The sequence below is a fragment of the Apteryx mantelli genome, chromosome 19 (assembly GCF_036417845.1).
Source record: "Apteryx mantelli isolate bAptMan1 chromosome 19, bAptMan1.hap1, whole genome shotgun sequence".
NCBI classification, from domain to species: Eukaryota; Metazoa; Chordata; class Aves; order Apterygiformes; family Apterygidae; genus Apteryx; species Apteryx mantelli.
The window spans coordinates 9,154,385-9,181,646 of NC_089996.1; the positions used below are offsets into that span (position 1 = coordinate 9,154,385).

At 51.5% G+C, this 27,262-nt stretch overlaps 1 protein-coding gene across 1 annotated transcript; it reads left to right on the forward strand.

The window, feature by feature from the left end:
- EVPL (envoplakin) lies at window positions 1–26,614 on the forward strand. The gene is made up of 22 exons (XM_013941876.2): window positions 1–142; window positions 6,665–6,764; window positions 7,290–7,444; window positions 8,167–8,290; window positions 9,089–9,214; window positions 9,456–9,494; window positions 10,261–10,422; window positions 11,020–11,127; window positions 11,851–11,946; window positions 12,427–12,552; window positions 13,546–13,692; window positions 14,091–14,245; window positions 15,825–15,922; window positions 16,822–17,003; window positions 17,749–17,927; window positions 18,372–18,510; window positions 19,146–19,339; window positions 19,878–20,028; window positions 20,644–20,727; window positions 20,813–20,923; window positions 22,000–22,092; window positions 22,794–26,614. The coding sequence occupies exons 1-22, from the start codon at window positions 69–71 to the stop codon at window positions 26,241–26,243; spliced, it is 6,093 nt and encodes a 2,030-aa protein (XP_013797330.2). The 5' UTR covers window positions 1–68; the 3' UTR covers window positions 26,244–26,614.
- Window positions 26,615–27,262: the final 648 nt, after the last annotated feature.

Genomic DNA, 27,262 nt, shown 5'->3' on the forward strand with positions numbered 1-27,262 from the left:
CCGGAGCGCAGAGCCAGTGCCCACGACAACGTTGCAGACTCCAGGAGACCCCCTGCATCCTAGCCGACATGTTCAAGGGGGTGGGCAAAGGCTCCCCAAGCACGAGTTCCCCGAGCAGAGGTTCCCCTGCCAAGCCTAGCAAGTAAGTGCAACTCTTTCTCTCTAAGCTGTCTTGTGAGCCCTGAGGGAAGAGGGTGTCTGTGTCTGAGAGCTGTGGGACCATCCTTATTTGTGGAACAGCCGGAAAGCTGGGGATTGCTAGGGGCTTGTACCAAAAGATGCTGTCCCAGCACAGGCTTTTTTGTCCTTGTCTTTTGTGGGGTTTGTGCTCCACCCCAGAGGTAGCCTCATAGCCTGTGGGAGGTGCAGTGTCTGAATGTGTGCTTGGAGATGCATTAAGTGAACAAGGAGGTGCAAAGCCCCTTTTGGACAGGCAGGAGTAGGGACAATAAATGCAGCTTCTTTGCTTGGCTGGAGTAGGCTGTGCTGGATGGAGAAGCAGCTATGAGTCCAGATAAGAGATCCGAGGACTCTTCTGTTGAGTGAGTTTGGCCTGATGCTGCCCTGGGAACCGGGATCCCAAGAGAGGGATGCTCAGTTTGGTGCTGCCCTGCTGTCAGGTGGCTAAGACAGGTGAGGGATGGGTTTGCTGGCAAGCGATTGCTCTAATCCATCTTGGTAGCAAGCTGGTTCTCTGTGGGTGAAATAACTGAGGTTGCTTCTTTCAGGCCTGTCTGAGGTAGCACCAAAGGGATCTGACAGTCATGTCCTCCTCTGAAGAGATTCACTGAGCTCTAGGGGGGCAATGTGTGTGACAGGACTAAGAGGGGAAGAGATACTTCCCTAGAGGCAGGGTTTATCTGGGTGCCGCTGCGAAAGGGTCCTCCTGAAGGGGGAGAGAGATCTCGTCCCTTCGCTGAGCTGCTGTTTCTAACTCGGGATTATTTTCCACTTTCCCTCGGCAATTTTGCATTTCCTAGTGTTAGTGGACTCGTTCTGCAGGAATCCCTGTCCCCAGCCGGGATTAAAGGCTGAGGAAATTGCAGAGGGGGTAGGTCTGAGGAGAGGGGGACCTACAGCAGAAAAGGGGATGCTGGCTCTGTCACTCACAGCCACCAACGGCAGCAGCCCAGGACGGCGTGCGTGCAGACGCCTGGGTGGACACAGCCCTGCACTGGCAGCCAACTGCACTGCTTGTGGGGGCCAAACCCAGCACTGGCAAACAGCTGCTGAGAGGGGTGGTGGCCCAGTGCTGCTGCTGGGCAGAAGGACTCCAGGCCTCTGGGAAGAAAGGGACTCTCAGCAAAGGCCGAGGCTTCCAAGTCTGGATGTCTGGATTTGGTCCTTCACCCCACGGGGCCTCTTTGAACACCAGGCCTCTGTCAGGGCCCAGCTGCAGTGAGACGCATCCCCAGAAACCCTGGAGCTCAGCTGCGTTAGCCTGTCTTTCCAGTGCACGTATCCAGCTCCCCCAGCCTGTGTTGCGTGTTGGCTTCCAAAACTGGGCTAGAAACTTCAAGTAAAGCTTTGTAGTATAGCTCTCTGCAGTCCTCGTTGTGCCATAGGAGATGGTTGGGGCCACACTCTTTCCCAGCATGAGCCTCTTGAGATAAACGGAGTCAAACCACATCCAGGAGAGACCTTTCCGTGCAGGATGGAGTTTGGAGCCAGAAGTGTGGCAATTGCTTAGCCAGTTGTGCTTGTTTTAGGAGGCACCAACCATCAGACAAGGGCTAATTTGTTTGGCCGCAGCCCAGGGCCTGGTCAGCACCATCCTGCCAAGATTAGCCGAGGAAATGAAGGTGAATGAACTGTCTCGGGACCAGCTGACAGCGTGCGCTCTGCAAATGGCCACAAGCAAATTCTGGTCGCCCGCAGCTGCCCCGGCCACCTCAGGAAATATGTCCTGGAGAGTTTGTAGCAAGCTTAGGTTTGGCCCTGAGAAAGAGCCTGGCTGTACCCCTCTCCAGGATGAGGCATGCTGCTGGGGATGAAAGGGAAAATTCATGAGAAGATGGAATTGAATCGGATCTGGCTGGACTGGCTGCCCTGGTACGTTCCTTGCAAAGACTGTGGGTGGTTTTGGAGGGGGCTGGCAAAGCCTGGCGTTTAATGGTCTCCTGGGATTGCTGTTTCTGCCACCACTTCCCTTCGCTTCTCCCCGATCAGTCCAGGACTGCATGGGCCCTGGCGGGGACGGACACTGGCTCTAAGGCCTAATCCGAGTGCCAGTTCCACCTACAGCACTGAGAGGGGGTCGCTGCATCTGCTGTGAGAGGTTCGGGCTGGCAGATCAGAGCGTGCAAGGACTTCTGTGCCGGGGGAAACGGGCCCAGCTTTGAGGACCATCCTGCAGCTGCGCAAAGTCGGTCAGAGACTTTTGCTTGGACGATAAAGCAAACTCCCTTGGAAGGAAGGAATGGAGGGGTTAGACTTAGATAGGGGTGGGTGTTGTAGTCCTGCTTGAACGTGCTCTGGCAGATGTGGCTTAGAGTGGGGGGACTGTCCTGTTTCTGCTAAGAGACACCTTCCCTTTGCATGCACTTGGACTGTCTGGGAGGCAGAAAGTGGTATGAGAAATAAACCAATTAATGATGATGATGATAGTGCTCTGCCTCTTCCAGGCGTGCAATAGCCCTAGGGAGGAAGGTCTACTCTGATTGTCTTGAGGAGGAGGAAGAAGAGCTCGGCTAAGCTCTGCCCTCAGTTGTCCCTCAGCGAGCCCAGTGCTGCCGCTGCACGCACACCCCGTGCATGGAGTCTGACATGGGCCCTGGGAGCAGGAGGGATGACCAGCGCAAGCATGCATGAGTCTGTGGTTCCCCGTATCCTGCCAAATTCCAAGATGTCTCTCTGCAGCCCGAGTGTCAACATCATGGCTCTGAAATGTGGGGCCTGTCTGCAATCAGCTCTTGTTGAGCATGGGCTTCTCCTGGGGGTGACAAGACCACACAGAGCAAGGGATGGGGGGCTGTGCAGGGCTGGGTACGTGGGCTGGGGCAGGAGGAACAGCCCTGAGCAAAGACGAGGTTGCTCACAGGCTGCGCAGACAGAAGAGACTTGCCTTCCTCTCAGCATGGTCTGTGGCTGGGATGGGAGGGTCTGTGATGGTTTGGGTGCTTTTCCAAGCATGCACAGACCAAGTCAGCAATGCTCCCACCTTGACCACGGAGTGTGATGAGGCTGGGAGGCTCAGCTGAGGACAGCTGACTTCGCTTATGCGTCAGGCCTTTCTGGGGCTCCCAGGACAGCATGTAGATGTCCCTATCCTTCCAGAACATCCCCTACTCAGAGCTTCAGCACTACTTGAGCATCCAGACTCTCTTCTGCAGACTCTACACTTCTTCAGCTGCTTGCAGGGCTGGCATGTCCCTTTCCCCGCCCAGCTTCTGCTGGATAAAGCGTCTCAAGAGTCTCTTTCCTGCAGCCCTATCGGGCTTCTTTGCTTGGCTTGCTTAGGGGTCTCCTGACTCTCCACTCCCACACCATATAGAGGAGCTCCTCTGCTCTCTGGAGATGACGCTCTCTGAGAAGCATCACTTCCTCCCTGAGGATCAGGTTCTTTCTAACAGCATCCTCATTTCTAGCCTCAAGTGCGCCATGCACCGCAAAGGCGGGCCAAGTTGAGGATGGACAAGGCTGAGCCCTAGTGCTCTTAGAGGGCCGGCTCCCCCCGTGGCTTTAGGACCAGCATCAAAGGCACTGCTCCTGTCTTGTGACATGGAGGCTGTTGAGGTCTTTTCAGACCATAGTTTTGTTGTGGCTTGGCCTAAAGAAGGGTGGAGCGTGGATCCCTCTTCATGAACAAAGAGATGGCGTGTCCCAATGTTCCCCGCAGCCAGGAACAAGTGGGTTTTTACTGTCAATCTGCCCTCCCTGGGAAGGCTGGATCCCAAGTTCTTCCTGGCTGGAAGTGGCACAAAGGTATCTCCAGTCACGTCACAGCAGGGCTCAAGCTGAGTACCCTGTCCAAGCTCTTTCCACAGCGCGGCTGAATTCAGCCAGACCTCTCAAGGAGGATTGTCTCTTCCCCAGCACATCTCGAGAGGCATCCATCCCCTGGGATGCCAGCCAGCCTGTGACTCACTCTCTCCTCCCTGCACAGGAAACTTGGGTGGTGCTCAAGTATTTGCTCATGGGACACCACCTCATTCCAGGCGTGTCAGGGATGAGTGGGAGATTGTGTAACCTCCTGGGGAGGGGGGGCTTCTTTGTGTTTCCATCCTGCTGCACGCTCAGGTTCAAAGGGGACTATGTCCTGGCTCTGTGCTGCTCCAATGCCCCTTCAGTCCACCCTGCTGTGCCTCAGACCTGAGGCCATCCTTCGTTTCCCTGAGCATTGCAGTTTACCCCAGGAAGACAGCCATGTGGCAAAGATGGGGTGGGAGGGATGTTTATGGGGTATAGAAGACAGATCATAGCAGATAGTGATACTTTGATGATGATGATGATGATGATGGTGCCCTACTTGGGCTCCCTGCCCCCAGGATCCCTGTAAAAGGGGGCACTGCCAGAGCACAGCAGTCCCTGGTTTCCTTTGCTGACCATGCATTTTGCAGGCAGGGAAGCTGAGGTAGGGCCAGGAGACGCTGCTAACCCAAAGCCCCTGAGGGAGTTGGAAGCTGCTGCATTGCAGGCTCATACCACCCTCTTGGGAAATCAGAAATAAGGGAGGAGTCAGAGAAAAGGATCAGGAGGATGCCTTGAACAGGAGCACTAGGGCTGCCTCTCCTCTGGAGTGACATGGGCTTGGCTATGGTCAGCGTGGGCTGAGCTGACTTGAAACATGACCTCTGTCTGTGATGTCCAAGTACTTGGCCAAGGGTGACTGTACCACTAACTGGCACTTCACAGTCACTTGGGGCTGTTATGGATGAACAACTCAGCATCTGCTCTAGCCTTTGGTATGAACCATGGAATAACTGAAGCCCCATAGGGCTGTTAAAGGCTGTATGCAGACATGATTTCTTCCTCCTGTTGCTTCTGTCCTTCTGTGTCACTCCAGCAATGGGCATATCTGCAAAAAGGTGGGGACATGTGCTTGGTCCATGCAGTTTATTTCGGATGCATCCATGACCAGGCATGGCTCTCTGTGCCAGGTAGCTGATGGGTTGCAAGGATATCTCAATAGTTTGGGGTGAAAGACAGCTCTGCATTGTGGAGGAGCAGTTTCCCCATGGTCCTTTCCAGCTCCTGAATCCAGCAAAGGAAACTGCATGGTTGGAAGGTGGATGTGGATGGCTCAGCAGCAAGACAGCACCTTCTCTCCCCCAAAGGCATGGGGCAGGTTGTACCAGCCAGCCCTGAAGAAGTGTCCCCCCCCTGCTGACCTCCTGCATGTTGCTTTTCTGACAAGGCTCCAACTGCCTTCTCTTTGCCCAGTTGTTGCCGCTCAAACTCTTTTGCTTCTGGTCTCAGACCATAAAGCCAGCACATAACGGAGCTCAGCCTCTGCTGAGCTTTGTCCCATCAGCAGCAATCCAAGGCCACAAATCCCTGGATGATGCTACAGGTCCACACCCTCCCATCTCTGCTCCCGCATCCTGGCAGCGCTGCATGCTCCCTGCCTGAAGGGTGAGGCCAGCTCTGTCCCCAAGGGCAGATGCTATTAGAAGCCACAGTACATATGGACAGAGGTGGCACCACAGTTTGTGCTTCCTTATCTGCAGGGAGCTTTGAGGCTGCAGCTGCCTTACTGAGAACCACCTTGTGCCTTGCTACAGCCTCTGGATCCAGCTGTTTTGGCAGGGCTCTGCGCATTTATTTGCACTAAAGGTGATGCAATAAGTATCATGATGGTACCAATCAGCTGTGCGATGGCACTGAGGTGAGAGGTAGTAGGCAGGGGACAGCTGGTGATGAGGACATCCAGTGAATCTTCACTGGGCACTAGGAGGGCTGTAGTTCTGCTATTGCCCTGGGAAATTTGTCCTCTGAGCCCAAGAAGCAGTGTGGTTACTCCAGCCAACACAGTGCCTGGAGGTGTTCATAATCTGCAAAGCAAGTCCTTGCCCATTGCAGCCCAGCCTTGGGGTGGCACTGGGCACTCCGCCACCGCAAGGGGCTCGACTGCAGAGCACCTAGCATCAAACAAGACCACAGCATGGCCTTTCTGCACCAGGCTGAAGGGCCATCTAGCCCACCTCTGCCAGCAGCCAAGGGCAGACTCCCAGGGAACAGCCTCCAAACAGGGCAAGCATGTTGTGCTACCTCCACAGGATGCTCTCTCAGCCTCCAGCTGTCTGTGGCTTCAGGACTTCCTAACCCAGATATGGTGTCTGTGCATTTGGGAGCCCTCCAGGGATTTCATTTATTCTTCCGCTGCTTTTTGAATCCGCACAAACTTTTGAGCATTTGCAGCATCCTGTGGCAAGGAGCTGTGCAGAGGAAGTGCTTGGTTTGCAAAGAGCCACTGCCTGATCCCTCTGAATGTGCTGCCTGTTACCTTCAGTAGGTTGAATGCAATAATCAGGCATCACCTACTTGTCAGCGCAAGGGCGATGCACATCCATACCCTTGGCCACAGCTTAGACTCCTTCTTTGGAGGCCGAGAGAATGTGGGGTAAAGGCCTGAAGAACCAGGTCCACGTCAGGCCCTGGGCAGTGATTAAGAGGGTGAGCATTGCCTTTACCCACCTGGCTGCTTTGCTGTTCCCTCTCTCAGGTCCTCAACCAATGAGCTGGCTGTGCTCATCTCCCGCATGCAGACAAATGCTGATCAAGTGGAGAAGGACATCCTGGAGACACAGTCCAAACTCAAGCAGGTGAGTTGTGGCAGAGGGCAGTGGGAAGGTGAAGGACTTTGGCAGGGAGATGCCTAAAAAAGCAGTGTTCAGGACAACAGATCAGCTGGCTCTGTGCATCAGGTTGTCAGTGAAGGTCTGGGGCTGACTTGAAGCTGGGAAGAAACAGAGCACCCCACAGCTGGGCCTGCATTTTGGAGCATCCCAAATTCTAGTCTTCATGTTTTATGCTCACTGTCTCCTGTTTCCTACGGCCTAGGCTGTATCACCTACATCTGCAGTGCAGCAGCATGACCCTGTATCTCTCAGCAGACCCAGAGGCAGGTAGCCAGCCTGACCCATGCTGATGCCCTGGGGCAGGAGAGATGCTGAAGCAGGCAACTTGTATGGGGATCTACTACCTAGCTGTGTCCTTGCACCAGCATTCCTCTGCAGTTGGGTACCTCTGAGTGTTGAGCATCCAAGTCCTCCATGTTAGCTAAGGAGAGCACTGAGATGTCTGTGTGGGCCAACCAGGTTTTTTTGTCTGTCCTCTCTGGGCTCCAGGACACCAGCAATTATCAGAAGAACAAGGCCTTTGAGTTCCAGCAAGAGAATGCCAAGAACCTAAAGGAGGCTGAAACCCTGCTGAAAGACCTCTTTCTGGATGTGGACCGCGCCAAGAGGCTGAAACACCCCCAGGCTATTGAAATAGAGAAAGAGTGAGTGTGGCAGGGGAGCTGGCATGATCAGGGCACTGAACGATTGGAAACCCCAGGCCAGAGCGAGGTTCTAGGCTGACTCCAGTGTTGCCATGAATAGGTTGTTTCAACCTTCTTCCCTTGTATTTTAGCCTCAGTGCAGCCATCAGGCATCACCATCACACCTGGACATTGGTGTTTGTTGTCTGTACTAGAGAGTCCCTGACCTTAACCGGGACCTCTTGCAGAAACTACCAGATAAATGCAGAACTGAAATGTGGCCCCACACTCAGGATCTGTGCTCCCAGGGCAAATGTGCTTTTCCTCTGCGTTTCCTAGAATGGAGGCTTGTCCTAATACAAGTACAGAGAGTCAGAGTTGGGTGTTTGAAGGGGAGAAGAACTTCAGTTGGCCTCTAGTGCTTTGCTCCCCCTCTGCTTTGCTGCCCAGCCCTTCTAGATGGAAACAAGGAAGAAAGAGTTGTTTCCTGGATGGGAAGGGACACCCATACCCCTGATCTCCCTGCAGTTGTTCCTAGCTTCCTCTTGGGATGTAATGTCTGAGACGTCCCTGGAGATGGAGAGCATCAGGGTATGTCCCTCCACTGCTGGAAGAGGACAGTGTCACAAAAAGACAACAATCTAGGCTGGGTCTTACGGGTGAAATTTGGGCTCCACACACCCCACCTTGGCTCTCCCCCTCTCCAAACTGATACAGAGACATGTGCCTTTCCTCCACGGCAGCATCCAGCAGCTCCATGACCGTGTGACGCAGCAGTGTGCGGAGTACCGGGGCCTCTACGAAAAACTGAACATCCCTGATGTGGGGCCCAGGGTAGACTGGGCCAGGATCCTGGACCAGAAGATGGTAACAGTAGCTGTATTTACATGTATCTCATAACTCCTGTAGGGCCAGATAGTGCCTGCTATTGCCAGAAAAAAAGAGCAGGAGAGAATAGGGATCCGCCTGCCTCCTCCGCCTTGAACTAAAGCTCAGATGGAGCTGAAACACCATGGCTGAGCACTCTGTTGTCTGAACTGGGCGATTGTTCATCATTTACTATTGAGACCCTGTAGGCCTCTGCCAGCCATCGTGCGCTCAGCATCAGGCACGTGGTGGAACTAACTCTGAGCGCCCTGGGAAGGAGAAGGAATCTCCTCCCACCTCTTAAAACCCTCTGGAGGACCGTTAGATTGACTCATTCAGATTAAGAGCTACCAGAGAGCGAGTAGGTGATGTCCTGCTGTGGGTTGAAAGGTTGGAGAAGGTGATGTCTTCAAAAACTTTACAGCCCTAAATGCTATGACTTAATGCTCTAAGTTCTTTGGGTATGTGGAGTGCCCAGTTTGGAGTCAACTTGGGTTCCCTTGAATGATAACTCTGCACATCCACTGCATGTCATCACTGGAAATGTGCCTGGCTCAGCTTGGATTTGTAGGCCGGATGGCTAGCTGGGGTTATATGGCCTGGCTGCCTTCTCTTTGCCCCTCCGAGCGGCTGAAGAAATGGCAGCCACAAGAATCGTGGTAAACAACCGCAAAGTCCTGTCCCTTCCCTTCCTCCTGGAATGGTATCAGACCTTTTTATACTCTGCCTGCGCTCACCCTGGTCTCTCCCTGAAGTAAGACCTTTTGCATTAATCTTTGCATAACTCTCTTTGCACAGAAACAAATCAGCACAGGACAGTATGGCCCCAGCATGGCAGAGCTGGAAAAACAAATAGCTGAGCACAACATCCTCCAGAAGGAGATTGAAGCCTATGGCCTCCAGATCAAGAACCTCCGCTCCGGGGTGAGACATCCCTCTATCTCTTGCTTGTGCTTGCCTGCCCCACTCAGGAGCCTGCAGGCTCTGTGCTACAGGGGATGCAGGGGAGACCTGAGCTAGGACAGATCTGTCCAGACAGAGGCCAGGGGGCTGGTTTCTAAAGCGCTTCCCATAAATCAGCTTACCAGCACCTATTACAGCTGGGTTTTTGGCAACAGCTTTTTCTCTTTTTCTTCCCCTCGGTCCTGGATGTGTTATAACCCAGGATGTGGCAGATTTGAAGAGTCAGTACAAGGACTTGCTGGTAAGATTCTCAGTGGCTTTCTGGACAGAGAGGGTAGTGCAGCAGGGTGACTCTTTCCCCAACAGACAGGGAATACCCAGATCAGGGCAGGAGCTATCTCTAGTGTTGCACAGTGAAGTTGTCCCTCATTTTCTTTCCCATCCTTCCCCTCCCCCCCCTTAAAATAGGTGTAAATAAAGAGCACGTTTGCTGCTCTCAGGGGAATGCTGAGGGTGAGATCTGGGCCTCTTTTCTTTGTGGATCATCACTCTGGAGTTGCCTGTGTGTCCATGAGCACAGAGTTACAGATACTAACAGCAAGAAACCCTGTCCCAGCCCACAGGATGTTCCAAATCTGCATTGCAAACATTGAGGTTTGCACTGATCCCTAACAAGGACTCTAGAGAGGAAATGAGCAGCCAGAGCAAAGGAGATAGCCAGGACAAAGGTCCTGGGTTTATCCAGCTGAGCCCATAAAGATTAATGCTGAAGAAGGGCATTTGTGAGAAATATTTCAGAGCTGAGACTGTTCTCAGACTCCCTGAGGCATCAGCCCACACCTGAGATTCTGGTTAGACAAACACATCCTGTTTGTGAAGGAGGGAGAAGGAACGACGGCCCCATCAGATAAGAACGAGTGGTGGCAGATGCCTCATAAAGCTCTCTGGGAATCTCCTGGTAGATGTACAATGTGAGCAGGGTCCTGGGGAGGAGGAGGAGGAGGAGGAGGGGAACGGGCTTCTCAGTCTAAGCACCAACACCCTCTCTCTCCTGTGCAACTGGGCAGAAAGCCTCCATCTGGCGAGGGCAGAGCCTGGGCAGCCTGTACCACCACCTCCAAGGCTGCACCAAGGAGCTGGGCTACCTCGCAGACCAGCAGACCAAGATCCTGAAGCAGGACTGGAGCGACCAAATGATGGATGCCCAGATGGTGCGTCGGCAGTACGAGGTGAGTTCCGGGGGACAGCAGCGTGCTCCAGCCATCAGGAGCTGGCCCCGTCTGGCGTGTGAGCTTTGAGGTGGATCTCTGTCTCCTACTCATCCACCAGTACTTTTCCAGGCCTACCTTGTAGCACTGAGCATAGAAACATGGGCAGGAGAGAGGCTCTGGCTGTGCACTGGAGTTAGGGGTGAGCCATTCTGTGCGTCCTCGCCTGTCCCGCGAGTTGACACATGCTGTCTCACGTTGGGAGCAGAGCTGCTGGTGACGCTGTCAGTGTTCAGATGTGAGGGAGGGGTCCAGCATCATGTCAACCTCAATGTCCAAAGTACAACACCCAGTGACAGCTATATTCTGGGACCAGGAAGAAGACAGGGATAATTGCTTAGGAAAATGCACTTTGTACAAATGCCCTGATGCTTTCTCAAGGCTCTAGCATAGTCCTGACCTGTGATTTCTTCTAGCAATGCTTAACCACTTCCTATGGAAAAAAGAGGTCTGTGTTTAGGGAGCCTTTTCTCTGCTCTATGGGATTGGTGCCCAGGGGGACACTGCTCTGTGCTCCCCACACACTCTCACTTCAGTGAGGTTTTTCTTCCCCTTCAGGATTTCAAGTCCAATGAGCTGCTCAACCAGGAGGAGTTTGTGAACAATCTGCAGGACGATGGGGACAGGATGATTGAACTAAAGCACCCAGCTGTCAAGCCTATCCAGGTAGAGAAAGGGAGTCTCCTCTGAAACCCTGTAAGAGAAGGGGAGTCCTTTACGTAATCTGTGAGTCAAGAGCCAAGAAATGGGTTTGAAGAGACCTTTTCACCCATTCTGCAGAGCTGCCATGTACCCTTTTCTTTCACGTCGTACCAACTGCATTGCAGCAGTATCTTTGTGTCTTCTCCAGTCCTATGGGGGAGCTGGGAGCAGTGCAGACTCTTCACCTGCTTCAGAAATCTCCAGAATATAATAACTAATATCTGTATGCTGGCACCTGTCTGCTCCCAGTCTGGTGCTCAGAAGTGTGGCTGACGCAGCCATGTTGATGCTGCTGTGAAACTCCACATATGGCATGAATTCTCCCAGGTGAAACCAACTCCCGACCGCCAGGGTTGTATTTCCAACCCTGCAGACTCGGTAGCAAGCAGAGGTGGACTCACAGCCACCCACTGCACTGGAGCTGGAGCTAAAACCCCTTGAGAAATGATGGCTGCTCTGTATGAGCCAGGTCACTGCGGAGCAGGTGTCCTTGCTCATGTTCAGGATCAGGCAACGCCTGGGAACAGCTTTGCCACTGCTCAACAACAATCTTTACCTCTCCTCTGACCTCTGGGACTTCCGTGGAGAGGAAACCAGTGTGTGTGTGTGTGTGTGTGTGTGTGTGTGTGTGGGATGGGGGGTAGGACTAGCCACATCCCGCTGAGACTTGCTCTTTTCACCCCACAGGCTCACCAAGAAGCCTTGAAGAATGAGTGGCAGAATTTCCTGAATCTCTGCATTTGCCAGGAGAGTCACCTGAAAAGCGCAGAGAGCTATAAGAAGGTAAAGAGCAGGTGGGAGAACATGGGCCATGGGGTAGCAGGGTCAGGCCGGAGAAGGTAGCCTGGGTCCTGGGAACACAGCCAAGAGAGGGATTAGGATGGGAGATCTTTTGTTTGCACCTGGTAAGGATGTCTTGAGGAAACAAGTCTCAGAACACAGTCCTTTAGTGCTGCAATGAAGGACTGGGTCCCAGCTTGTCCAATCCACCCCACTGCTGGGACCAGTTAGTGTGCTGACTTGGAGAAGAAGCATAACTGAGGGTTATTACCTAGTTGTTACCTGGTAAGTGTCTGTTGGTTGGGATTAATATGCCTGTGGCTAAGGCATTGGGGAGTCCTTGTGCAAGCGTGTGCTTTGAGGGTGGCCTGCTGGGTTTTGTGAGCCCCAGGCATACTGTGGGGGGAGCCTTGAGTCCCCCACCGGGGTGGAGACATAGCAATGTCCTCCCATCCCTGACAGTTTTCCTACCCACATGTCTAGTTTCAGGATGATGCTGAAGCTGTGAGCCGCTCCCTGAAGAAGATGAACTCCGATTTGGACACCAAATACAGCAGATTCAACAAAGACAGCCCTGGGGTGGTGTCAGATCTGCTGCTTCAGCTGGAGGTGAGGTCTTCAGGGTCTGTGGCACTAACTAGACTTAAGGGAGGTCTCATGTCTCAGACACAAACCAAACATTACTGCATCCCTCTGTAAATAAGAACTGGGAAGGAGATGAGGTGGGCAAATAACCCTCCCAGGACAGCTCATCCCAGCTTTGTGCTAGGGAGCAGAAAGCCCATGGCAATTCTGTGCTCTGGATGAGAGAGGCAACCCTAGCTGAGTCCCTGTAGCCCCAGAAAGGCCATGCTCCTCACACTGTGGGGCAGTGACCTCTGGAAAGGCACTGGTCTCCATCAGTAACACACAGCCAGGCCCCAGGTCACCATCAGAGTAAAGCAGCAGCACGCTACAGGGAGGAGTAGTGTGTTTTCCTAAACATGAGGCCCTTGGATTAGAGGGTCTGCAGAGAGCAAGAGCTGCTGGCATGCAAGCATTGGGGAAGGGCCTTCCTGTCTTCTCAGTGCTTTCTCATGAGCCAAGAGCAAGGGAGGGAATAAAGAAATCTGACCTCAGGGGTGAGATGCAGACAGGAAAGGACTGTTTTCCGGGGAGAAAGGGAAGGGACACATTCAGTATAGTATCTTCTCATACATGTAATGCATTTCACTCCCGGGAAGTGCCTGGGTCTTGGTACCTTATGATTTTGAAATGGATCTGCCTCTTGACTGGTCCCTGCTCCTCTTCTGAAAAGAGAAACTTCTCCAGGAGATTTAATATGTCAGTGAGGATCACCCAAGGTTATCTCAGGCAGGCTGTTCCTTCAAGGGCAGATCTGCTGTGAGTAAATGAAACAGAGGAGCATGTAGAAAATGAAGAGGGGGAGAAGAGGATGTGAAGGGATAAAGAACAGAGAAATTCCTGGCTCCACCCTAGCAATGACCACCTAAGGATGGACAACTGCCTCCAGCATACTCACAACAGTGTGAACTGTTGGTGACACTCTGTTCCTTCTCATCCAAACCTGGTCACAACAACTGTCTTCCCTGCTTTGTCTAGAATGAGGAGAAGGTGGTAAAGCAGGCAGAGAAGAGCATCACTGACCTGAAGAGAAGGAGCAAAGAGATCAGCCCACTGAAACTGCGCAGGATGCATCCCTCCCAGCCCCTCACCTTGGATACCCTGTGTGACTGGGATGCTGGAGATGTGAGGACCCGACCAGTGGTTACCCTCAGGAGAGGCGGGCAATCGGATTCTTCTTTGATTGATCTAGTCATTTTTTGCTCCAGGGTGGGAGGAATCCAGTGCAAAACATCCCCAAGTCAAAGGGTGGGAGATGACAGCTCTCCTGGGAGTTTCATGGCTTCCCAGGGTGGAGACAGACACCTCACTAGTCTCTGGCAGGTGATGGTTTCCATGGTAGAACCAAAGCACCTGTAGACCTACAAAAGCCACAATTCCCTGCCAAATCCTAAGAGCCTGACTCTGTCAGCCCCCTGGGAGTCCCCTTCTTATCCAGCGGGAGCCTTGCTAGTGATAAGGAGTGGAACTGGCCCAGCATTGGAAAGCCAAGACTCTCACTGGGTTTTACGTCTTTGTTTCAGGTGCAGCTGGCCAGAGGCGACAAGTACACTCTGAAGGATAACAGCAACCCGGAGATGTGGGTGGTGCAGAGCAGCACTGGTGTGGTCCAGGAGGCACCTGCTGCATGCTTCTCCATCCCCCCACCAGACCCTGAGTCCATGGATAAGGTCAATAGGTGAGTCTGCAGTGGAGCGCCTGGCTCACGGAGACATTCAAACTTGCTCTTCGGTCATAGGCAGCCTGACTCCCATAAGTTGCAGAGAGTTGAAACAGACCTCTTGGCTGCCCAGTACTAAATGGTCTAGCACCAAATATCCAGTACCATCTCGTCTCCCTGCTGAAGAGAGATTGTTTCCGGTTATCTTGTCCAGTTTCCTGCCATTCCTCGACAGCACTGCACACTGCACAGACCTTACAGTCAAAGAGTTTTCTGGCAGTCAGGCTTGATCTTTTTACCTAAACATGTGACCTGCATAGGTTTGACTAAATCCATTTCAGAATCAGTTTGGGGCTTGGGACTCGCCAAACAGGCCAGAATTATCTCCTGCCAGCTGAGCTCTGATATCTGTTCTCAGGCTGCCCCAGTTGGAAACTGTGTTTTTTGAACCACTATGGAAGTTCACTGTGTGTTTGCTCAGCTTCTGTGGTTCCCACAGCATGGGGTGGTAATGCAGCAAGCTGACATTACCATCTCAATCATGTCCTTAGGTGCTTCGATAAAGCAGTGCTGCTTATGTGCTGTGATAAGGCCCACAGATCAGATTCAGCAGTAACTGGGCATGCCCGTGACAGGAGTTTGGTTCCTAGGTCACATGGGCATGATTATTTCATTGCATCACTCTTCCTGAGTACATAATCCCTCTCCACATGTCCCAGATTACTGAATCCTTTGGACCTATAAATTTCATGCAATTTTTAAAACAGAAGAGAAAAAATTTAGCATCCTCCTAGACAACAGCTCTGCAGGTATTGCCCAGAAACTCTTCTTGTCCTTTTCGGGCCACATCTGACAGCTTGTTTCACTTCCCAGTGTTTTCTTCCCTTCCTGCAGATGAAACGTTTGTCTGTCCTATTTCCCAGCATGTTCCACCATTCAGTCCCTCTGTGTGAAGCTACCTAGGGGCTTGGGGAGCCTGGGCCCTGCACTGGGACATTCCTCGTCTCATGATGGCTAGGCAAGACTACGACTTGCTATTTTTAGAGCACAGAGTTTAGTTGAAGTAGTCCATAGCAGGGATATATGAGCTAGCCCCGATCCTTCAAAGGTCCGTCCAGGAGCGACTCTTGGTTCCACCAGCCTTCTACCAACCCAGAGATTTTGGTCCTTCTAGCTCCTCCTGTTCCCAGCTCTAGTTTCATTAGGGAGGGAATCATCCTGGCAAAGGAAACCTGGCAGTTCCGGGACAGCAGTCACAGCAGCAGCCAGTTGGACCTGCCTTCTGCTAAGTTGCTAAGTGCTGCAGTGATGTGAACTACCTTTCTAGCTTTGTTAGCTTCTGGCAAGAGTTGGGAAACACTGGCTCCGTTGGAAGGAATTAGCTGCTAGCACCAGTCAGGTGTTCTTGCTGCTCTCCCCTTTCTTAAGGGAAATTTCTGAGTTACAAAAGGCTGCGAGCTCTCAGGCTACCGCTGTCTTTGGGGACACCTTCCCCAGCAGAGGCATGAAGCTGCTCCTGGGCCAGGCTCTGTTGGGGCTTGCTCAGTGCAACAGGTTTCCTGTCCTGCTGGCTGATGCTACTCCTCTTCACTCACAGGCTGGAAGGGGAATTGAACACTGCGAAGCAGAAGCGAGCGGCAGTTCAGAACACCCTGAGGCACAGCCACAAGGAGCCGGCTCAACCCAGCCAACAGGGTATGTCAGCTTGTTAATCACACCCACTCCATAGCAAGCCCATGCACCTCCTTTGAGCTGACTGTTGCATGCTGTCAGCAAAGCTCCTAGACCTGGCTGTAAGGAGAGCACCCACCCAGGCAGGCAGAGGTACCTGCAGGTTGGTGTGAGAATGCCTTGTGCCCTACTGAAAAGGGCAGCAGAGAGAACCCAGTTTTGGGTGCTGCCAAGGACTCACTTGGGTGATCTTGGGCAATTCACTTAAACTCTTTGCTGCCTTTCTGAGACCTCTGAGATTGACCTCCTTCTCCATCAACAGTTGCAGAGTATCTTGGGATGCAGGGGGATGTGCCTACCCGGAGGCTTTAATTAACCCTCCTTTGGGATCTGAGTCCCTCACAGTTCATCCTCTTCTTTAGCTGGGGGTTGTAGAACAGGGAGGCAGCAGCGGCTAAATACCAGCCCCTGGTGAGCTGTATAATTCCCACAGCCGTGGATCATAAGTTCCCAGTGAAGCTGAGCAGGGGTGTGTTTGCATGGCACCACATGACGGTCTTTGCCCCTTCTTTGGACGTCAACTCTGGCCAGCAGGGCCAGAGCTAAAACAATTTTCCTAAGCCTTTGCAATGAGTAGGCCCACATGTATGCCTGATACTCTGTGGGTTAGAAATGCTAACTGTTTTACAGTCACATTTACAGTTCACATTTACAGTTGCATCAAAACCCCATACTCAAGATCAGCCTATATGTGCTTTGACCCCACCTGATGCACAAGGAGCAGAGCTTTGCAGCAAGGCTGTCATGAGAGGGAGCTGGAGCTTTAGGGACCATATATGCAAGATCTCGGGGGAGAAGGCCATATACCAAGACTGGGATGGCAAATGAGAAATGGGACTTACCTAAGCTGTGTCTCACTGCAGCTCTACCTAGAAGTCCCCCCATAGCCCAGGATGACCCCCAAGCTGACCAGCTTCTCAGCAGCCTGGATTGTGTTGGCAAGGACCTAGTCCAGGTAGAAAAAGAGGTCTTGAACCGAGTGAGGTCTCCAGTGAACTACAGTGATCCTGCAGATGACCTTGCCAGGAGGATCAAACAGCAGCAGGTGGGTGCTTCTTAGGACATCTCAAGGGTAGGATGAGTTTGGTAGTGCCATGTCCTTGGCCCAGAACAGAACTGACATAGGATTTACATGGGACATAACAGCTGGTGCTACGAAGGGGAAAATCTTGCTGCAGTTGCAGGGGTTTCAGGCTGGCTTGAGTCCTTGAAGTGGGACCAGAGCCTAGAAAAATGCAAGCCCTTCCCTTGGCTCAGCTCTTCAGCAAGGTGGTCTGTCCTTTTCAGAGCTGTGGACCAGGTGCTAGTCTTGGGGACCCCTCAACCTTGACATGGGGATGCTCTCCCCCTTCACCCTCAAGTCTATAGCATGAAAGACACGGGATAGAGGGAATTGGCTCACCTGATGGGGAGTAAAGTCTGGTAGGTGTGAAGGGCTCAGGAAAAAAGATAGTGCCCTGGAGGCCCCCTCCTTTTCTCTGAGATAAAGTCTGGGTCCATAGTAGTTCAGCTCATTACATCTTCATCTATGGATATTTACCCAGCCCTGGCAGAAGGATGCACTCAAGCAGGCAGGTTTCTTCATCTCTGTTCATTCTGATATCGTCCCTACACCTTGCCGTTGCCAGACAGTCACAGTCTGGATGGGGCTGTGCCTGTAGGGCCCACACCTTATAAAAGGACTACCGCACCCTTTGCCCCACAGCTAAATCCACCCTGGGGGAGACACATTTCCATAACAGCACTGCTGTGGCTGTGTTTGGTGACTCTGCTCCCATCTGATGTGCCAGGAAACAACAAAGAAACTTGAGAACCTGGGAGCTACCAAGGATGCCTTGCAGAAGGAATGTGAGACCTACCTTTCCAAGAAACCCACCAGCACTTCAGCCTCCCAGCTTCCTGTCACATTGAATGCCCTCAGGAACAAATACAATGATGTCAAGGTGCTCTCCAGCCTGTACAGCGAGAAGTGAGTGGCGACGGCAGGGTCTGCTGGGGATGAGGAAAGGAAGACCTTGCAGAGAGGTGTCAGCACAAGAGCATATGCATTGGGTCAGGCTATACAGGCATCAGCTGAGGTCCATCTAGCCCAGGGCAGGTTGGAAACTTTCCGTTCATCATCAAAGATATTTCTGAAGGAGTTCCTGTTTGTAATCCATGCTCAGATCCCCCCACTGGAGAAAGACAACCATACTGGGCATGTGTGCTAAGTCTGAGCAATGCTGTGTGTGTTGGAGCGCAACACATCTGACTCTGAGCAGCATAGCTGCATTGTGGGTGCATACTGCTTGTTCTCTGCCATGCTGCAGGAGCCCCTGATGTTAAATAAGTCTAGACATGCAGAATCAGAGAGAAAAGGGAAAGAATGGGGTCTTCTGTAGCTAACCTTGTCCTGCCATCTTCTCTTCCTCAGGGCCAAGGCTGCCCTGAACCTGGAGACTCAGATTGAGAACACAGACAAGATCATCAGCACGTTTGAGGCCAAGCTGGCTCAGGATAGCATCATTCCTGCCTCCCCCAATGCCCTTCAGGATCGGGCCAATGACCTGCAGGTAGGGGAGCATCAGGTTCTTCATTAGGGATGAGAGATCTCTGAGTTCAGGTAGCAATGGATGAGGGAGCTGGACTTTGCTTGTCTGAGCGCTCCAAGACACCAGGGATGATGCCTTTCCAAGGACATTGACTTGTTCCTTGAAGGCTCTGCCTTTGTGTTGCAGGCTATCCTGCATTCACTAGCTAGCAAAAGTCTGTCTCTCCCAAACAACTTTTAGGGTCCCTAAAATAGGCTATGAACCCCCTAACATCTAAGCCAACTGCCTGCTCTTTTCCTCCTGTGCATTTGCTGTTGCTCTGCCCCACACCCATCCCTCCTCTGTCTCTTGCTCCCAATCTCCCTGCCCCATCAGCAGCTCCTGCCTTGACTCACAGTGATCCTTTTAGCCTTTCCCAAAACCTCCTTGCCTCTTCCCTTCTGCTCCATGCACCATCCAACCCACCTTGCTTCCCACCTTCTTTACTGAATAAGTCTCGCTGCTCCATCTCTCTTCCACACCGCACTACATCTTCCACATCGCATATCCATCTCGGAGAGCTTGACTGCTGCATGGTTAAGGACAGTACTAAGGAGGGTGTTTCTGGTTGGGTGTATTGACTAGTGCAAACCTAGAGGTGTCTTGCTCCTCTGCAGAAGATGAAGCGGGACCTGGTGGCCCAAGAAAACTGTGTGCTGAAGCTGAACCGGGGTCTCAAGGATGCTGAGCACAGCTGCAGTGCTGTGCAGAACAACTTCCAGGAGTATTGCCCTGACTTGCCCCGGCAGAAGCGGGAGGTGCAGCTTCTCAATGATCGCTACCACGCTGTTGCAGACCAGCTGGATCAGCGGTGAGGAACTGCGAGGTCTTCTACACTTCCAGAGTCATAACTTCCTCTTAGCTAACGTGGACTAGCTTTAGAGTCAGAGCCCTGAGAGGAGGCTCTTCATCACAGGGCCAAGATCCAAACATCCCTGCTGTTGTACTGGGGACCAGGTCTGGGCAGTGGTGTGCAGTCCCCACCTTCCTATGCATGGCACAGCCTTTGTCTGAGCTGCCAAACAGCTGCAGGAGAGCAGTGTTAAGTGGCTGACTCCTGGCCCCTGCCTGACCCAGCTACCCTACTCTGGGAAACCCCAGTGCTCATGGGCAATGCTGGTGATTGCCTGCCTTTTCCTTTTAAATCTCTCATCTCCTGAGTTGTGTTCATGCTGCAATAACAAACCTGATGAACACAGAGGTGTGCTTCCCACTTGATGGCCAGTTGCCACCCCCTTGTTTTTGTTATCCTCGTGTTTGCAGTGGTAACATTCACCATAGTGTCTTTTTAGAAACTCACGCATGAATCTTTTCCCCTGAATCTTCCTGTTCCCCTTCATGCTGTGCAGAGAGAAGACCCTCAGAAATATCAACCTCACCTACCAGCAGTTCCAAAACTCCAATGAGAACCTGATGTTCTGGATGAACAACCTACCCAAGCACCAAGCCAAGACCACGGATGGGCCAAGCCAGATCGGTTACAAGCTGCAGGCACAGAAGGTGCGTTCCAGGGCAAGCATCACAACCTGAAACATTACAGGGATGAGGGGAATTTTTTTGTGAACAATATGCTAAGTAGCACCAACCAGCTCCTGGTTGTGTGCCCCTGCCACAGTGCATGAATTAGAAAAAGGAGACAGTGGGTTGCAGCATGCAGATGACATATCTTGCCCAGCTGTGTTCATCCACGGTGCTGGTGTTCTCATCTGTGCTAGTCAACCCCAGGTTGATATCCTCTCCATGGAGAGGACACATCCATACCCTGGATGGCTGTGCCCAAGCTACCTATATGGGGCTGATATGTTGCATTTGGGCCCTGCATCTTTCTCTCCATGATTAGATCTTAAGCTGACTAGCTCAAATGATGTGATGTGGAGGTGCCTGTGTCAGCTGGTATTTATCTCTGGTGTGATAAATCAGTGAGGCAGGGAGCAGGTCCCTTGTACAAGTGAAAGTGCAGCCAAGGTCCTGCGTAGGCTGGGAGGCTCTTCCTACATGTCCCCTAGTTCCCATCCTCCCCTCTGCTACCAGGGTAAACTGCAGCCCTTGCTTGCAAGAGTGTTACTGTGCTTCTGTGTTTCTACCCATTCTCAACATTGTGTCCCTCTCCTGCAGAGGCTGGTGGAGGAGATCCAAGGAAAGGAGCCCGAGAAGAATGCAGTGGTCAGACTATCGCAGAACGTGCAGTCAACCCTGAATGTATGGTTGAGTTCTCCCACGCAACACTCCCCTAGTGTCTTGCCCAAGAGATCCCAACTGATTCTTCTGTTTCTGCTCTGAACAGGACTATGAACTCCAAGCAGGCAAATATAGTTCCTCTCTAGACCCTGCCCTGACAGACTTTGCTGCCAAAAGACTACGTGTGACCCCCTTACAAGAAAGCATCCAGGCCCAGGTAAAACACTAAGATGAAGGCCTGGAAACTCATGGAAACTCTGTCGTGTACCTCTTACCCAGCCCTGTTTTCTCTGCAAGGCCTTAATCCACTCTCATGGCCACAGCTGATGATGGGCCTAGTCCCAAGGACAAATGTTATCAGTGATCTCTTTGTCTAACACCACTGGGTAAAACAGCATATGAGATCCACAACTAGGGATGTATCCTGTACCTTTGGCTGAGATTGCTGATGATGCCTCCTTACCTTATTGTGTGTGAAGATAAATGCTACAGGGCAGGTGTGTGGGGTTGCACAGGCATCACTTGGTGCAGGTGTATTTAACGTTCTCCTCCAAATCCTTTTATTTACTGGTTCTCTGCATTTGAATCAACAAGAACAGTGTAGATCGTTGCTGTTTTGCCAGATCTCTCTTGAGTTTTGAGTATGACTTAGCATTTGAATATAAAACAGGGCTTTGCGTAGGAACAGCTCTATATCCAAAAGAATCCCAAGCGTTTTTCCCAGAGTGGGTTCAGAGGGCCCTCAAACCACTGACTCATCCCTGCAGTAGCATGGCAAAGAGCAGGTCATTTTCCACCCTTACAAGCATTACTGCTGAATGCTGTACTTGCTTTGTCACACTTTCTCCAAATCTGGGAGCCTGTTTTAGCAGTGCATTAAAGACTGGCTCCCATGTACCTGCATAGAACAGATGAGTAGGTGTTGGGGACAGGACTGAGCCAGAGCTTCTCCTGTGTGCTCTTTCCAGTTACATCCCACTTCTGCATCACCTTGGGCTATTCACCAACTACCACTGATGCGTGGCCCAAGGTGAGGTTGGAAGTCTGGGAACTGCACAGGCCATTAGGCATCCAACTGGCATGCAGATAAAGGGGACTGAATCTCCTAAACAAGCCCTTAGACTCTCTGTGCCTTGGTTTCCTTAAAAAGTCAGAGGTGATGACACTAATCCCTGGAATGATGCAGTACACAAAGTGCATTAGGGTGAAAGGGGAGGTGGGCGAGTGTGACACATCCAGCAGGACTGTGCCAGGGTGAGTGGGACAAGGCCTTCACAGCTGTTTCTTTTTCAGGAAAATGATGTAACCAAGCTCTACATGGAGCTGGCAGCAGAAAACCAACAGCAGCTCAACCGTTTGGAGTTTGCCAAGAAGATTGTTGAGAAGGTATCTGCTAGCAGCTTGTGGAACCACAGTTTCACTGACATTGTTGTGGCATTCAGACCATCATCTCTGTGGGCCCTTAACCCTTTACTGAAGCTGTAGTTTATGATAGAAAAAAAAAAAAGATTTGAATTAAAAATCTCAACTCCTGTTCTCAGCTATACATATAATTAATGCTTGCAGACTGAGGATTTTAGAGATTCATCTGTGAACATGCCCGGAATTTAGTGCTCGCAACCTTGGGGGAACACCTTAAGCCGCTAGGATTTTTATGTCTTTCTAGGACTTGATGCACCTGTAGAAAGTACTCCAGTCTGGATGACTTTCATTTGCTGTGCTCAAAAAGGGCAAGTGATTAAACTGCAGCGCTCTGTGCTGTTACCATGAACCAGCTGTGCAGTAGGAACTGACCCCGTTATCCTCCTTCAGTCACAGAGTACAACAGGGCAGCGTAAAGCACCTTTGTAGGCTGCTGCGGTGCCTCCCTGACAAGTGGAAACTTAGTAAGATGCACTGTCAGTTGCTTGAAATGGTGTGAGTGTCCTCAGTTACCATTTACAAGTGTCTTATTTGGAGACTCCCTGGGGTTTCTGTACCAGTTCTGTCTCCTACTATGCTTTTTCATGGAAAAGGCCCCTGAACTGGATTCAAGGAATGACTCCGTTTCCCTGCCTTTTAAAGACCTTGTTGTTTTCCGCTTGCAGAAGGAAGTACATGAGGACGTTCAAGCAGTACATGAGCAAACTCAGCAATCTGAAAACCAAGCCATGTCAAGTAGGGAATCTGAGGAGCTGAAGTCACAGTTGGAGGAGGAAAGGAGGAAAGTGGCCAAGATTGAAGAGGACCTGGAGGAACACAGAAATAAGCTGCTGATGTTGAAGACTCAGAAGCCCATTGAAAGAGTGGAAGAAAAGGAAGTGATAGAATATCATAGAGACCCACAGGTGGAGAGCAACCTGTCCAGGATGACACAGCAGATTGAAGAGGAAGGCAAAAAGAGGAAGAGCCTTCAAGAAGACATTGCAATGATGAACCAGAAGCTTGCCCAGATGGGGAAGGAGAAGGCGGCCGTCCCTGCCCAGCTCCTTACCAAAGAGATTACAAAAATTGAGAGGGATCCGAGCCTGGATATCGAAGCAGCCAGTCTTCGGCAGGAGATCAAGTATCTCCAGGAGGAGAGCTTGGCTGCTGCTTCTGAACTTGAGCAGCGTAAGAGAGAGCTATACATTCTGGAGCAAAAGCAGCCTAACATCAGAGAGAAAGTGGTGGTGAAGGAACTGATCAAACTGGAGAAAAACCCAGAAACGCTGAAGTCCATTAGGACCTTGCAGCTACAAATTGATGAGGAAGCCTTTAAGAGGAAGTCTGCAGAGGAAGAAATAGTCAAGGTGAAGAGCAAGATTGAGGAGGTGGAAAAACTAATTGAAACAGTAGAACCCAAAATTATTGTGAAGGAGGTGAAGCAGGTGGAGCAGGACCCAGAGTTACTGAGAGAGTCTTCCAAGCTTAAAACTCTGATTGAAGAAGAGAGGAGCAAGAACTTCATGCTTACAGGTGAGCTGGGAGAGCTGCAAAGCCAGTACAGTATTGCAGAGAAGCAAAAACCAAGGGTGGAGGTTAAAGAGAGGGTCAATGAGATTTTCCTGGTGGATCCAGAAACAGAACGGGAAATTGCACACCTGAAAAGGGAGTTGCAAGAAATTACTCTTAAAAGGACAAAGATTGACAGTGAGGTGGAAGAGGCCTTAGCAGAGCTCAATGTCCTCAGGTCACAGAAACCTGTGGTAGAGCTTAAGGAAGTTATAGAGGAGGTGGTGAAACATGAGAAGAGTCCAGAAATTCTTAGAGAAATTGACAGGCTGAAACAACAACTCAATGAACTAGTGAACACCAATGGCAGGACTCAAGAGCAGCTCATTAGGCTGCAGGGTGAAAGAGATGAATGGAAGAGAGAGAGATCCAAGGTGGAAACCAAGTTGGTCAACAAGGAAGTCATTCGATATGAGAATGATCCACTCTTGGAAAAAGAAGCTGACCGCCTCCGCCAAGAGGTGCGTAACATGTCTCAGAAGAGGAGAGCTGCAGAGGATGCGATCTATGACTTGCAGAATAAATACATGCTACTGGAGAGGCGAAAGCCAGAGGAAAAGGTAGTTGTCCAAGAGGTGATTCTGACTCAAAAGGATCCAAAGCTCCGAGACGAGCACAACAGGCTGAGTCGGAGTCTGGATGAGGAGGTAAGCAACAGGCGCCGTCTGGAACGTGATGTGCAGCAGCTTCGTGCACTGGTGGAAGAGCAAGAGAAGTTGCTCAACTTTCAGGAGGATCGAAGCAAGAGGCTTGCACTGGAGAAGGATATGAGACAAATAACCTTGAGAATAAAGGAACTGGAGGAGAGCCCAGCCCCAGTGCAAGAAAAGATCATCATGGAAGAAGTGGTCAAGCTGGAGAAGGATCCAGTCCTTGAACAGTCTGCCAGCAACCTGCGCTTGGAGCTGGACCGTGAGAAGATGGAGGTGCTGAACTTGCAGAGAGAATGCAAGAACCTGCAGATGCAAGTTGATGTCCTGCAGAAGACAAAATCCCAGGAGAAGACCATTTACAAGGAGGTGATTCGAGTGGAAAAGGACAGAGCACTGGAGAGTGAACGTGCACGCATCTGGGAGCTGCTGAACAGGGAGAGAGGGGCCAAGCAAAAGGCAGAAGAGGAGATACGGCAGCTCAGAGGGAAGATTGAGAGAGCTGAAGGCATGAAAAGGACATGGGCTCGCGAGGAGGCAGAGCTGCAGAAAGCCAGGAACCTGGCCATCCAGGAGAGAGCCACCATGGAGAGTGAACTGCGGGAGCTGGAGAGGCAGAAGCAGCAGAAAGTCCTCCTCCTTCGAGAGGAGTCCAAACTGCTCAACCAACGGACTGAGAATGACAGACAGAAGAAGAAGCAGCTGGAACATGAGTTTTCCCTGCTAGAGGCAGATATCCTGAGGGAGAAGGACCAGATCTACAACAAAGAGCGGTTCATTCGAGATCTCCAGTCCAGGGTCAATCGGGAAGAAATTATTCATGAAACTCAGATGAAGGAGACAAACCTCTCCACTAAGATCTCTATACTGGACCCTGAGACAGGGAAGGATATGTCTCCTTACGAGGCCTACAAGAAAGGTATCATAGACAGGGGCCAGTACATCCAGCTGCAAGAGCTGGAGTGTGACTGGGAGGAAGTCACCACCCTGGGCCCAAATGGAGAAGTCTCAGTTCTTCTTGACAAGAAAAGTGGAAAGCAGTACTCCATCGACGATGCACTAAGGCTGAGAAGGATCACAAAGGAGGAGTACCAGCTGTACCGGGACGGCAAGATTCCCATCTCCGAATTTGCCTTGCTGGTGGCTGGGGAATCCAAGCCTCCCTCATTCCTCTCTATTGGCTCCATCATCTCCAAATCCCCACTCCCATCACCCACCACCCACCAAACCCAAAGCTTCTTCCCACCTGCTTCTCAAAAGGGCTTCTGTGATGACACATCTCCCATTGCTGGGGTGTATGACACCACCACAGACACCAAGTACAGCATCAAGACTGCCGTTGCTAAGAAGCTACTTGATCCCATGACAGCTCAGAAGCTCCTGGAAGCCCAGGCTGCCACAGGGGGCATCATAGACCTCATCTCTCGTGACCGGTTCTCAGTCCACAAGGCAATCGAGAGGGGGCTGATCGACAGGACCTACATGCAGAGATTGCTCAATGCCCAGAAAGCTTTCACAGGGATTGAGGACCCAGTGACCAAGAGGAGGCTGTCCGTGGGGGAAGCAGTTCAGAAGGGATGGATGACCAAGGACAGTGCTTTCCCCTATTTGGAGGTCCAGCATCTAACTGGAGGGCTCATAGATCCCAAAAAAACAGGTCGCACCCCTGTGCTAGAAGCTGCCCAGGCAGGGATGATAACAGGTGACCTGGCCAACAGGCTCCAGGATGAGTCCAACTATGAAAAAGATCTCGTTGACCCCATCACTAAGGAGAAGATAAATTACAAGGAAGCCATGGCGCTCTGCCAGAAAGATTCGCTGAGCAGCCTCCTGCTGCTCCCAGCCACGTCGGAGGGGTATCAGCTTTACCACCAGGCGAGCCATTCCCCCAAGCTCTCGCGGTTCAGGCAATGAATGGATTCAGGCATGTACGGGATCCGAATCCCTCAGGAGCTCATCCCTTCGACACATCTTCCCCCACAGCTACAGGACCGATCACAGAGGAATGGAGCGTCATTTAGGGTTGCATACTCTTCTATCTTAGCTATCCCTGCTTCCCAACACAGCTTGGCTGTGCGAGGAAGAAAGAGTGATCGTGAGCAGAAGGTCTGAGCACACAGCAGTCTCCACAATCCCCCAAGCGCCGCTGTGATAGCGAAGGGGGGTTGTTTGCACGAACTCCACTTGCAGTAGGTTAAATGTGGTTGTGCCCAGAATGGGGGGAGAGCCAGAGTGTTTTCAAGTTGGGTCATTCTTCTGCATGCAATAAACATAGAAAACGTGTCTCTATGGCTGTATTCTCTCTGAACCCTGAAGCTGCCTGGGGGGGTTAACCATACCTTCTGCTGCTTTGCAATCTTATGTCTTGCAGCCCAATCTGCGGAGCGATTGTGGATGCTTAATTCCCCCTCATCTCACAGCACTGAACCCCTTGAATTTCCTTCTGCATTTGAGTTCATATCTTTCCAGATTTTTTTATCTTTGTCCTTAAAACTGAGAACCTTCACTCCTCTGTCCATTTGGACACCTCTGAAAGAGGGACTTGGTCACAAAAGGGTGTAGTTTCATGTTACTTTTGGTCCAATCTAGGTATGGGTAAATATTGAATGGAGCAGTCCCCTTATCCCTCTCTGCCTGCCAGTCCCTGGTGCCTCTCTGGCCATAGACCAGTGATGGTGTGGCTGTATAATGACTTGGGTCACTTCACTGCTGGAAGATGAAACCAAACCTCAAACAACACCAAATCCACCCCTGTTGGAGTAGAGAGCTTGGGGGCTTGTCCTGCATCCACACAAAGGTGAATCTGTTGCAAGGGAAGAAGTGATCTTCAGGAGCAGGCTGCTGCTGCCTGTAATCCAGTGTGATGTGAAACTGCTCTCTGTAGTCCTTGAAAATCTGCACCCACTGAGCTTTCACTCCTCTGTGCCACTTCC